At 35.0% G+C, this 14232-nt stretch overlaps 1 protein-coding gene across 1 annotated transcript; it reads left to right on the forward strand.

Moving 5' to 3' along the window:
- The first annotated feature begins 1026 nt into the window (after positions 1-1026).
- Positions 1027-14114, forward strand: LOC139986601 (uncharacterized). Its single transcript, XM_072002041.1, has 15 exons — positions 1027-2255; positions 2802-2988; positions 3244-3392; positions 4821-4898; positions 4978-5980; positions 6234-6425; positions 7755-7890; positions 9162-9307; positions 11030-11156; positions 11243-11354; positions 12244-12305; positions 12384-12524; positions 12794-12922; positions 13361-13444; positions 13535-14114. The coding sequence occupies exons 1-15, from the start codon at positions 2079-2081 to the stop codon at positions 13710-13712; spliced, it is 2901 nt and encodes a 966-aa protein (XP_071858142.1). The 5' UTR covers positions 1027-2078; the 3' UTR covers positions 13713-14114.
- Positions 14115-14232: the final 118 nt, after the last annotated feature.

Here is a 14232-nt window from a genome sequence, read left to right on the forward strand (position 1 = left end):
ATTATTCTGTTTTCCTGCACGAACCTAAAAACGTCGAAACAAATAAGAATAAAATTAATCGAATGGGAACTGAATAGTTATTATAACTGTAATGAAAATAAGATTACGGGTACATAATATATAGAGCGATCTAGAAATAGATCCAAAGTAGATAGTACTATGAAAAATCTTTATGAATATATGTATTGTGTGTGATATAGAGAACATTTTCGAATTTCATTAGCACTGTAACTGTAACAAATGCCACGATTATCTTGGCAAAATTTGAGACTAATCCGAGGATAGATAGCAAGCGTATACTTTATAAAAAATTTGCTATTAAATCGACGGAATAATCGTCTTAAAGATATAACAAGTGCTCAGGACAATCCATACAAATATCAAGGCTTATTAACACAAGTGCAAATATTACGTTTTTAATGATAAATGTAATATCGCGCCATTGTCTTTAAATGTGGTCGATATAATCATGAAATGTTTAAGTTTATTTAAAGAATTGCAAGTCAAATGTCAAATATGCATTAAATTTTTAAAATTCAATACATCTAACTTTTGTATATGTATAGTGAAAGAAAACGTAAAATTATTTTATGGAAGAAACATTACAGATAGTTGAAAATAATACTACCCTTTGTATAAATAATGTTACTACTATTGACAAAATCGAAATAGCAACGTAAAATCGATCGAATAAGAAAGTATGTAGATATAAAGTACGAACATATAATATAGTGCTACCGCAATGCTACCAAATTTGCAAGATCGTCGCTTCGTCGATGTAACAACTTCCGTTTACTCGTCCAGAAAACGGTACTCGCGAAATTTATTATTCCATTCGAAACGAATATAAAGGCTTCGTATTATCAGCAGCTCGTTGGTATATCTTTTATCGCGAACTACGCGCATGCAAATAAAAGAAACGGTCTCGACGACAACGCGTCGCGAACATCGCTATGAAACAGTATAAAATATCGATGTATCTACCAACTACGCGTATATCCGTACGATATGACGAATGTCAGTTGTTACACGACAGCCGTGCGATGAAAAGCGTCAAGAGGACCGATGATTTACCGCGGCGATTGATGTCGGTTTCAGCAGAAACAAATGGATTGATTCTCGAAAGTGATTTGACGCGTGCTACGAAATTATCGAAATTATCCAAGAACGCGACTTTATATGTTGGTAGCGATCATTGCATCTGAAATTAATTTGATTTATTAAGCGATTATATATTTAGGTATGTCTTTCTCTGTTGAAAGTAGAAGGTGAGAAGATAAATTCTTCGTATCGGGTCGAGTAATGTGTTTGTTCGCGTTCTTTTAAAATGATTGATTACCAAGCGTTATTATTTACGTGCATAGAATTTATCTATTACGATCTAATCTTCCGTAAGCAAATACATATACTTTTCACGTTTCATAGACGAATCGGCTTGTTTACGGACGAGTCTAATACTCTACTATTTTAAATTTTCAAAAACTCTGAAATAATTACAAGATAGTTCGATCAGGTTGGATGCTTTAAACTTCGTTCGTAATATTTCTATGTAAAAATAAAAATTCTCACGCTGTTCACTTTTTATACCAATCTATCTTTTACTGCCAAATGCCTTCGTTAGATTAAATTTGTTCGTATCGAATTATTCATTCCATATTCGCGTAAAACATATCCCGGAAAATACGATCGTACCGTGGCATGAATTTATTGGATAACCTAACATAAAGGAGAACGAAATTATTATTCAATTTAATAATTGCAGAAGTTAATATAGAAGTTTATTGAACAGTCTGCACGAAGATCTAGAAATTCATCGTGGCAATGCCTTGCAAAAAGTTCTGCTACTATCGGAAAACTCGGTTGACCGAAGACTCGGAGTGTTTAACGCCTGCGCTGGCGATTTTCACGAGAGCTCATCGTTTATTAAAAAATTTTATGGACTTGTACAGGTTCGTTCGACGATCGCTTAATTAGCAATAATTTCATATAATGCCAAACAGCTCGTGCGTACACAGAAAATAACTCAAGGAATAACTGTATTTGAAAAAATCAGGATCCACGAGGAGAAATGTCGCGGCATGAATTACGATGCGGTTCCTTTACACGGAGCCCTGGATATTGTGGCCACGGCAATGACAGCAATAGTCTGTGGAAACGTAAAAAAGGGATCTCAACGATCTGCGTTGTTTCGTAATACGTTCCCTTGCGTTCGTTGTCAAGATATGGAAATTCTGCCAGATGAAATTGTTCGCAAAGTAATGATTCAAATTTAGATTTTAAAGAAGCGCGATATTTATTAGATAACATATTTGTAGTTCTTCGGGTTTCCGAACAAGCGAACCTTTCGCGAAACGCCCGAACAAAGCGCAAGTATACTTGCTATTTAAAAACACGATCGAAGACCGAAGAACCACACGTATGTAGTATAACGATAAAACATTTCTTTCCTCGTAATCGTTGATTGAAACATGTAGGACTATCAATTTTATCGTATCGTTTCCTACGGCTGTTAATATTTTGTATCATTTTCTTATTTATCGAGACAATGATATTTGTTGGACTACCGTGATAAAATATCAGGACACGTACTTATATTATATATTATATTTTAATTACAAAATTGCGAATAACTCGAACCGAAATCATTCTATTCCTTATAATTATCATAGCTACATAAGATAGAAGACTATTTCATATTATGCATAAATATCAGCCGTCTAATTATAATAATTATTTAAAGTAAGAATTTATTTTCTATATATATATATACTATTTCTGTGTACTTGTTTTATTATAAATAGGTGGATATAATTGTGACGTGTTTAGAAAGGTGCTGCGCCATCGAGAACATTACATGTCGAATAAAAGATGTCTTATGTATTTTGGAAAGATTAGCACCTTGCGCAATGTCAGAAAAGTTTCAAACGTTGTCGCTTCTCTTAAAAGAAATAATGAGAAAGCTGATTTGTTGTGGTCAGGATTTAGAAGGTAATTTTTTATTCAGTAGCGTATTATTAAGAATCGTATTTTTACAAATAAATCGAATAAATTGGGCGGAAAGTAACGAAAAAGGTGAAACTAACGATACATTAAATTATAAGTTCCCGTAAACGGAGAAAAAGTAATTGCGAACTCGCGAGAAAACCTTTCGAACAGTTAACGGGATTACGAGGTTTACTAATGAAGTTGGTATTAATTATGCGAGTTCTCGAGTTTTACGAGATTTTTATGACGTCGTTGTAGAACCGTTCGGCAATACGCAGACCAAGCTGATACTAAATCTTGTGAACAACTTTATTCGTGACTGGAGCGAAAAGAGGTCTGGGTTGCGACCCTGTCTCAGGATCTGTAGATTTTGCGATCGTGTGGTAAACGAAACCACTCGACAGTGGGTATGTAATAATTTCAATATTTAATAACGAAATATCGATCGTTAATCACAGCTAGCCTCTAATAACGAAAACAAAAACGGAATCGATAATAACGTTAATAGAAATTTTTTTCTAATAATAAATAAAATTGTATATAATTTTTAATTATTGTTAGGGCCTTTTATTAATTACACGTTTTATCAGATACACGTATAACGTTTAAGGACTCGAATAGTTTTAACGAACCATGAAACCTAAATAGAATTAAGTAGATTTATCAGTGAATAGAGAAAATCCACTAAATAAGGAAAGATACAGCAACAAAATGTTTATTTATACGTATATTAGCATAGTGTATATAAACAAAAATTATATCGGATAACTATTTTTATGATTTTTCAATAATTCTCATTTTTAAGTAGTTGTTTATCGCTTCACATCAATTTTTCAATCGGAATATGTTCCATTATTATATTTAAAAATCATTATAACGCTAACGATTTACGGTGGAAGAATATACGTATAGTTTTTACTTTGCCCGGATAACGTTACATATTGCTTGTCATAAAATTCTTAAACTTAATCGAAGTCAGTGAAAGAACCTGCTCGAGAAATCTTTAGAGAAAAGTTTGTGATCTTTACTAGACTTTCGTAAACTCCTTTAAACCTTGTTAAGTTTAAAACATCTTGAACTTTTTAATGAAATTTTCGTATTTTAAACTTACAATTTTCTCTAACTTAATAAGTTATTTATAACACAGGTTGTCTCAGTTTGCCTCAAAGTTTCTTTTATCTCATTGAAATAAACAAAAAAAATAATCAACTCGAAACTTTACTCGAGTATTCCAATTTCTTCGTTTTATTCTTCGAAATAACATTTTAAATATATTCTATTCATTCATTTTCTTAAATAATAGTTTGACAAACATCGCGTTATTGTTATCTATAATTATTTATAAAATATGAATATTTATTTGTAAGATATAAATTTTTAAAATTTTTAATGCAGAGACAACTTATTTATGTATTCGTAGAGAGTTATAAAACTCGTATTCTATCTATGTTAGTTGTACTACGATCTACAATAAGGTACAGTGTTTTGCTTCCATCGCGTCGCATCTCGGTCGATACGTATCATAAAGATATTAGGACTCTCTACAGGAAGCCAGGTAAATATGATACTGCGGATTTTTATAGAAATTCATATTTTCAAAAATACGAATATCACAGATAAGAATAGAACCTAGGCATGTTAATATTACGAACAGTACTATACTTTGGATATTTTATATATTTTTGCATATCACGTGCATTTCTGTATCGTTAAGTTTCTCATAATTGCATAAAAATTCACAGTCTATATAGAACCTATAGAAGATCGTTCGATTCTTACACGTATCGAGTTAGAATTGTCCTGATTTTACCAAAACGTCGATTTCCTTTCACCAGGGAACATTTTGCTGCAACGAAGCTAAAAAATTTCACGACATCCGTATAGAGTGGATTCTACGTCAGTCGATTACGTCAGTTAGTTACACGAAAACAATACTTGATCAAAATCTTAACAATATAAAAGATAGATCCATAAAACTTCTGTGGTTGACAGGACGCCAGTAAAGATGAAGCGATCGATTGGAGGCCAAAATCGAAATCTTCGAGGAACGAACGATTCGATGACGATTCAAGAACATATGCTTCCGTGGAAATATCTAGGGCTGTAGATGTCACAGATTATGATGACAGTAGCGCGAAATTCGACGAGCGTACGAGCGCGAAGGAAAAACTAGAAAGTCCCGATCGAACGATAAAACATCGATCTGCCGGTGCGATAAGTGAGACACGTCGCGCGGAAGCTGAAGTGTTCTCGAAGAAAACAAAGATAGAAAGATACGAGGATTCGAGTCGGAAATGGGATAAATTTGACAGAGTCGAGGGCAGAGATTTAACAAAGACAGCAGCTGGTACGTTGGAGGGAAAGATGAGAGGAAAAATAAAGAGGAACCGCGATATCGACAGAACCGGCGAGTATCCTATCACGCCAGATGGACGGGAGGAACGTGACGATGTTCCGTATAAAAGTAAGCTCGACAAGATCCGTGGATCGCGTGGTTTACGTGACACGAACGAGGAACGAGCAGCTGCTGGAAAAATGAAGAAAATTAAAAGGGACGCGAAGTATTTGAGCCAGAAGCGATTGGAATACACGGAATTCTCGGAAACGGAATCCGAAGGAACTGGAGTTCATCGATCGAGAGAACGGGATAAAGGTGTACCAGTGATAACGGAGAAATCACCTAAGGAAAGGAAGAAAATGGTTGAGATGACGACCGACACGGATATCGAAGAGAAAACAACCGGCCGACGAAACAGGAAGAAACCACGAACGGAGGAGGACATCGAGCTGGACGAAATGACGGATACAAGCGAGCGTAAAGAGGCTGATAGACGAAAGAAGAAGAAGGCAGATGGGTTTGACAGTGGAAAGAAAATGGTATCTTATACCTTCGACAAAGAAGACAAAGTTTCGAAGTCTGGTGGAACGCAGGATGGACGCTCGAGCAACGAAAGGAACGAAACTGAGTCTATCTTAACGAAGAAACATAGGGACGGTAGGTATACCTGCTGTATACGTATATTACGAGAAGGAGTATCAAAATTTCGAATCGTCGGTGATCTCTCATAATCTACATAATCTACGTAAATACTATATAAAAAAGTAGCCAAAGAATTAAGACTTGGAGAGTGTAGTTCGACGCAAATTCTACTCAGGAACTTGTTATCTGTCTGAAAGAAGTTTCCCGTACAACGTATAGAGTAACAGGCGTAATGGTGCAATTAATAAAATAAAATTTGCATGCGAAGTTAAGCATGGTGTAAGCAGCGCCGAAGATAAATCAACGCTCGATTCAGGGAGTCAGAATAAGAAAGAGACAAGCAAATCGAGTAAGAAGGAACATAGACGGTCTGGTTCGGATAGAACCGAGGATAATTCTAGCAAGACGAATGGATCTCGTTACCGCAAAAAAAGGGCGATATTCAGCGATATCCAAATCGGTAAGGTGTATTATTGTTTCCAAACGATTCGAGATTCCGAAATCGGTCAGCAATTCGTTTCTTGTTTCTTTTAAAAAAAATTCATTTTTTACATGTCTGATTTGCAATCGTTACGTGTAATAGTTTGATTTGTAATATTTGGGCACGTTAAATGTGCAAAAAACACGCGACATTTATGGATATAAAATATGGAAGTATGCACGATAGATATATAAAATACACCCACGCTCGTAAGTATCAGATGGATATTATTCCGAACGGCACCGACGGCCGATCGGGACGAGATAGGTATCGTCGGACGTAACAGCAGACTCGAGATATAACGTTTTAGTTTCGGAAAGCTTCTAGTTCCACTCCAGTTCGATCTCTATACATACGTGTATAATACATCATCGATCGTGATTTGATCGAGTACACGGATGATTTGATTAGGCTTCGGATATTTTCCATGACGAACAAGACGAGTGAATTGCCTGGCCATGAGAATATGAGAATATAATCCTTGCGATGCTACGCATCAAGACGATGGATAAATTTTACGTGTAAATATGTTATTTGAGATTTATTTTTCAAGTATAGTTTCATCTTCAAGTCGTGGGTGGGGGGCGAGCGCGTCCGGGAATTATTTCTTTAGTTTCAGCGATCAATTTAATTAATTAAGTTATTTAAGTTTAATCTTCGCTGTGCTCATTTTCTCAGCGTAAGAAACACCAAGCGTAAATGAAACAGAGAGAAGCCGGCTAATAACGTATTTCTATGGTAAAATAAAATTTGTTCAACTCAAAGAACATTTCTGTAGAGGAGTTTTCTTCGTTTTCTCGACGTCTAGAATCAAACCCAGATAAAATAACAAAATCGAGTTGCTGCGCTAAATATTTTCTAGTCATATCCGCCTTAATCAGTAAATTACACATTTAGTCTACACAGTATCGGAGCTAGTTTACCTCAGACCTTGTTTCTTTATGTAAAAATATAATTTTCCCATTTTAAAGGTTAAACATATCGACTTTCATTCGTACTACTAGCATTAACTTTCTATAATCGATAAGTATGATAAAAAGAAAAAAAATACAAGATTTAAAAGCTACTTTCTTTCAACTTAAATCACGAGATCTCGATTCGATCATCGATGGTATCTAATTCGACGTTATTATCGAGATTCCTGACTCGATGGAGATTGACCGAAGTCCGATACCAAATCGTCATTAATCGGGAACATTTAGGGCCTGCGAGCGTTTCGTCATCATTATCGTATCGCATCCAAATAATGTGGTTTGCGTGTATACAGCGCGGCGAGTTCGGCATCCTCGTGAAATTTCTACGTTACAGACGATCGAAGCCCGATCGAGTACCAATTATCAAACCAGCACTTCGTGAAGCTCGGTTGGACAGTGCTGCCGGTTGCCAAAACCATGAGGAAAATTATCCAGTATCGAGCAAAGCCTTCGAAACCTGGTCTCGACTGGTACGTAAACGAATCAATACGACGTAATCAACGTAATCGTAACGTAAGGAAAACTTTAGCTTTAACCAAGCTAAAGTACGCACTTTCAGCGTTCCTTTTAATAAGCAGATTTTTATTATAATTTCTCGGAAAAGCTGTAACGAAGTCGAATTTACAACTCTCTTTCGTGGCTTAAGTAAATGCGTATACATATGTATTTATTTAGAAGACATTCCTTGTTTAAAGATATTGAAGCCGGTGATTGTCATGTAACAAAGTAATTTTTTCAAACTGAAAACCAATTTTTTATTTTAATCAATTTTCATTTCAACTATTATTGGCAGCGTCGATCAATAAATTACCGAATATAGAGGATAGCAAATTCTTGATATATTCAGAAATTCTGAATTTGATTAACCAAACTCGTCATCCGTGGAATTCGATCACGTGAAATAGCTCGTTAAATTTTATGCATCGATGAATCGACGATCTAACGCTATACTTGTGAGGTATCCTGGTAGGTAGTCATATGAGCGCTCAACGATTTCTCAACGCTTCGAGCCATTACCGAGTAATATTTCGCGAGGACGAAGAGTAACGTAGCATGTATCGTTAAAAAAAGGAATAGAAGATGCGACTCGCGCTATAACCTGTACGATGATCGTATCCTTGTAGAAAGGCAGAAAGTTCTGGCTTTAATTTCTTTAAAGTAATTCTCAATGCGTTTATTTAAATATTATTCGATATTAGCGATCGAACGCTTAATCGAAGAGAAAACGCGAGACCAAGAGAAAACGCGAAAGCGAACAGACTAAAAATTCGTTGATTCACATCGTATTCGCATCAACTGTAAACAAACTTCGGAATTAGTTGCTAACGAGTTAACTATTAGTTTGAAGCGCAAAGCTAACAAGATGGCATTGAAGACGGTGCCGCGTACTAACTTGTTGCTACAAACCAACTTCCGTAATTTATTATAATTAATCATTAATCCTTTTATATGTTCTCTCGTTCGTTAGGTTGAAAAAGCACAATCTCTAGTTTAAACTTGCTAATATAATCTGTTTAGTTAAAAAGTTAGTCAAGAGAATCAGGAAAGGGAATGAAACGAGTATGAGAGGAGCTTCGGAATATGGAAATTCGACTATCGCGAATTATAGGCACAAAGAAAATCTTAATATATCGTATAACGAGGAAAAGATATTTTGACTTACGTTACATCGGACAATGATTTTTCTATCTTTGCACGTTTACGCATTTGCTTTTATAATACGTCCTCTCTTGTTCGTCAGGTTCAGAAAGCACAGACTCGATGGAAGAACGTATTACGACGACGAAGCTCGTATTTTTGTCAATTTTCACACCGATGGATCGGCAGAGGTGTTTTATCCGAATGGAGCGATGGCTATTAAACTCCAGAGACCGCAAAATCGAAAATGTAATTATCGAAGTAAAGTATCAACGCGTTTTGATTGGAATCGATAATCTCGTTGAAAGTTGTAAATTAGTAGGGCGAGGCAATTATTGCTAGTTACATAAAAAGCATATGACAGACCTCGTGGATTTCAATGATCTTGAAATATGTTGTCACGTGGTCCTGAATAACCGAATTTCACCGATACACGTAATTGCCGTTCGGCCTTAATTTCCATTATTAATTAATTGATTTCGCAAAGTCATTTTCAATACTACATGCTACTACAGTTGCCGACCGAAGGTATTCTCAATCACTTGTGAAAACTTTTTACGAATCTATTATACGTTATAGGAAATATTTTGCAATTTCATTAGCACTGTCACAAAACTCGGCTGTCACGATCGTATCGATAAAGTTTGAGACAAGCGTGAAAATTTATATAGCAACTATAAGATAGTGCGAGTATATATTTCGCAGAAATCGTTAAACTATCTTTAATACCCGTTATACGTTTAAGATCGTTATTTATACCGTAGACTAATTTTTTAATCTAATGATCTATGATTACAGACAGAGACTATCTTGCGTCTTTTATATACATTTTCAGATTGGTTTCGAATTTGATCAATGCAATGAAGACAGTCGTGTTTCGTTTTAACGCTAATGAAATTTCAACGCTTGAAAATCTAATTTTGTTTTGTAAAAAATACGAATCTACCAATATATGCACATATTGCAAAAAATTATAATCTTACTTTGGGTAATTATCGGTTCCTACTGATATAAAGGCAGTTTGATATTTTTTGACCCTTGATAATTTTATTATTAACGCAATCTTATTAGTCTTTCATAAATTGTAACTGAAAGATTAGTTAATACGTAAAACATTTAACATAGCAGGTATGTATTTACTTGGCACAATGAGATATGAAATTACCATTCGTATATTGGAATGTTCATAATTTAAAGGTTAGAGTTAAATACATGTCAATAGAACGTATTAAATTTAATTATGAAATTTGTGAATGTCACGAAGGAGATTATACGTGTATAATTTAAATCAAATATGTTTATACAACGATTTATTAGTATAAATAATTCACATTGATCTGAGTAAATGGATATTGATAGAGTAATATTACGTGCAACCTGTACTTGTTATTAGATCCTCTATCAACTTTACCAGTATAATTGAAGGAAGTAATAATATTTTGGAAATTAATATCTAGAATATTCTGGCATTAAAACTCTGCTAATTTTAAATTATCAGTCGTAGAATGTTTGAAATATTTCGAACGGATCAAACAGATGGAAAAAATTCACCTCCAACTGGACGATCGATTATACCAGGGTTGCCGAAAAGTGAAACTTATTTTCATCGATGTTCTTTGAATGAAATTATTCTTTATTCTTAATTTCGTTATCACGATATTTGGCACTATTAAGGAAAACTAGGGCAAAGCTCTGGAAATGGCGAGGTAAAGTAAAATGAAAAATGTTGTAATAATAATGGTCGCGATAGACCATCGTAGGTAAGATCACTCGTTGATAGAATAAAATTAGAATACTGTTATATGTATTTTCTCCATTTTTACACCTTCAAATTTCGCATAAATGCATAATAATACGTAATCTAGCGATCATAAAAGAACGCTACTTTCGGCAACCCTAGTAACGTAATAAAGACCTTTCCCGGCGAAATAGCGAGAAACAAACGTAAAAATGATCGAAATCGATTTCAAGACGATATGTATACTGTATTCAGCCCAGGAGGCAAAGATTGCATGGGAGTAAAGAGGGGTTCGCAAATTGTCGCCGTATTCGACACCGTAGGCAACGGTGCTGTCTTCAACGAGGACGGTGCGACCAGGTCCGTATTGGAAAAGAATTTCGCTGGAATTTTTAATTACTGTCGCTCTAGACACTTTCCGTTCAAGTTTCCAATTGTTTCTGCAGGCTGTCGTACAACCAGATCGGAGGAATTTGGAGGGATAATCCGACGGGAGTACCGCTGACGTGGAAGTGGGACATCCGCGAAAAGAAATCGATAACCAAAATTGTGTACCTGGTGGGTGTCGATCTTCCTACATTTATTCGATTAGTTTGAAAGAGATTGATTATGGAAACGTCGTAAAAACGATGCGCAATACCGTTCACAAGCATTTCCACGTTTTAGTCAATTTCTAGCGACAGCGCCTAAAGATGAAAGTAAATGTACAGTTACTCGCATTAATAACCGGACATGACACTATCTCTCTATTTATATAAGAGGGGTTGATTTAAATATCGCGTTGCTTATTCTGTCTACGATAATACGAGGCGCGTATCGCAGCTTGAAAATACGTAAACAATTTCTTACTAACAACAACGTGTAATCGTACAACATGTTTGATGTTTAACAAAAGATCGTCTTACTATTACGCCACACCGATATTCGGACGTTTCTCATGTTTTGCGTAACTTTACTTGTTACGTAAAAATCTATTGTACGAATAAACATCATTGTTAGAAAGAAACTGTTTACGTAATTTTAAGCTACGATAAATGTAGAATATTCGTATTTTCATGGAACAGGCAACACGATATTTAAAAATCATCCCCTCTTATATTATTATACAAAGCGATAAATAGCAACATAGTACCGTATTCGAATATCGATGCGGCTAACTCTATATACCATTGAATGCATTTATTATTTAAATGTTTCTGCACGTGTTAACGTCAAAAGACTCTTGATCGGCTTAAAAGAATTTCTTCGATCTGACAATAATATAACGAAAAAATGAACGAACATGGAAATAGAGAGCTTGAGAGTTAACGAAAAAAGTTAATCGACGACCAAAAATTCCAATTTTTTACAATTACGTATCACCTTCTGATCCAAATCTATTATATTTTACTACGATGATTACGAAGAATTAAGTAACTAATTCATAAGTCAGTATCTGTATGTCCAGGAGAAATCAGCAATGCACATAGAGAAGCTTTTAAATCTAGCAGATAGGAGAATATTAAAAAGGTAAGAATGTTGGAGAAAGTTCGACAATGTTGGTAAACGATTTCATTAGCATTTGTGTTCGACGTAAAATGCGTTCAGTTCCGCAAGTGTCAAAGCATCGACGTCGCCTGCGAGTCCGCGAAATAAGGAGAAGAAGGTCGAGGAGCTGAAACCTGTTGTTCCAGAGCACGACGACGACGAAGAAGAAGAGGTCGAGTCCGGGTACGTCGAGGAAAAAAAGTAGAATAATCGCGCTTCACCGAGGGTTTGCTAATTACAACGGGTTCGCTTCGGTACGCGAAACATTCATAACCGTGTTTTTCAATTAAAACTATCTGTGACGTCGGCGAGCTTCCAACTTTTCTCCTTCCAGCGAGCATTAACTAGATGAACAAACATTAATGTCTAATGCAGCAACGATTTTCCCATATGAATTCACGCTACATTTCCTTCTCGCTTAATCACCACTTGATCACCGTCAAAACTTATTCGAATCTTTCGCATCTTAGACAAATTCGTCCCGATGATACCTACCACTTCAGGCCGATCCACTTAAACGTGAGCGACTACGTCGGCTTAAAAATTTTCAATCGGACAAATATTATACTTCGATTCCTCGCTGACAAGAAGAGTATAAGGTAATATGGAAACAAACGAAGCCAATTGTCTACTTTGCTCTACATTTGACGTTACGATATGACGTTAAAACGAATATCATCGAGTTACAATACGTGTAAGATTATTTCAATTTATTTTGTATCGTACGGTCGATGCGACTATTGGAACGAAAGCTATCCGATGGTTTTAGTGAAATTTTTTAAGTCATAAATTACAAGTTATTAGTAGTATTAGTAAATTCTTTTGCACAACACTAACGGGTTTGGTGTAAAAACAAATAAAACTGTATAAATTACAAGTCACTTCGTTGTTCCATTTAACATAAAATTTGTCAAATTGTACAAAGAATCTATAGCCTGCAATTTATAACTTCTTAATTCGCTAATAATAGTTAATCAATTATTTTGCAAGAGGTACCAGTTGACAATTTATTACGTAATACGTTTTACCAATTGTAGAATACAGTTGGGCACGATTTTAAATTTAAACGAGGAAGTAGAATCTTACTTCGTGGACACGAGCCTAAAACATGGTATGCTAAAGTGAGTAATCGTTGCATAATTTTATCGAGTTTATATCGATTCTACGATATAAATGAATAAAAGATGTACTTATCGTTTTGTTTGTAACAGATGCAAATTCGAGGAATTGTTACCGTCTCGTTTGAAATTGGACAGCTGCATGGATGACATAGCCGAAAAGATCCAGAAAGTCAGAAGATCAGCTAGATATCGTGAACTTATGATGGCCAAGTACAGACCGTTGTTGCGTGTCTGGAAAATGTCAGGAACTAGATGTCGTCCACGATAATTTCAATTTATTCTTTCTTTAGCATAACGAATTTATTAAGATTATCCTTTTTATTGAAAATCAATAAATCCTCCCCGTATTTTTAATAATTTAACGATTTACATATCTAATAAGGAGTAAATTTTGCGATGCATATATACAGCTATAATTACCAATTAATAAATTCGCATAATTATGCAATTTTCGCCCGAATTTTATACAAACACAGTTTCAACGCGGTTTAAATGCATTCTATATCTGAATTTTACATGATAATTCTCGTACATTCATTTTTTCGCTTCCGCGTGCGTTAATCTCCGATGCTTGAAAATTTGTTGAAAATACATAATTTTAAAGGCGGTCTTTCGTTTCTCTGTTTCTTTTAATAAGAATATATCGGAAATAATAATTATTTGCCAATTACTGCTTACTTCGTTAATAATAGCAACCCAAATCATACGATTCTTCCTTGATCAAGCTGAATGATATTTTCAATTTCATATTGTTTATTAATTATTATTGTTCATTTTCCTCTACGAAC

This window comes from Bombus fervidus, chromosome 4 (genome assembly GCF_041682495.2).
Source record: "Bombus fervidus isolate BK054 chromosome 4, iyBomFerv1, whole genome shotgun sequence".
NCBI classification, from domain to species: Eukaryota; Metazoa; Arthropoda; class Insecta; order Hymenoptera; family Apidae; genus Bombus; species Bombus fervidus.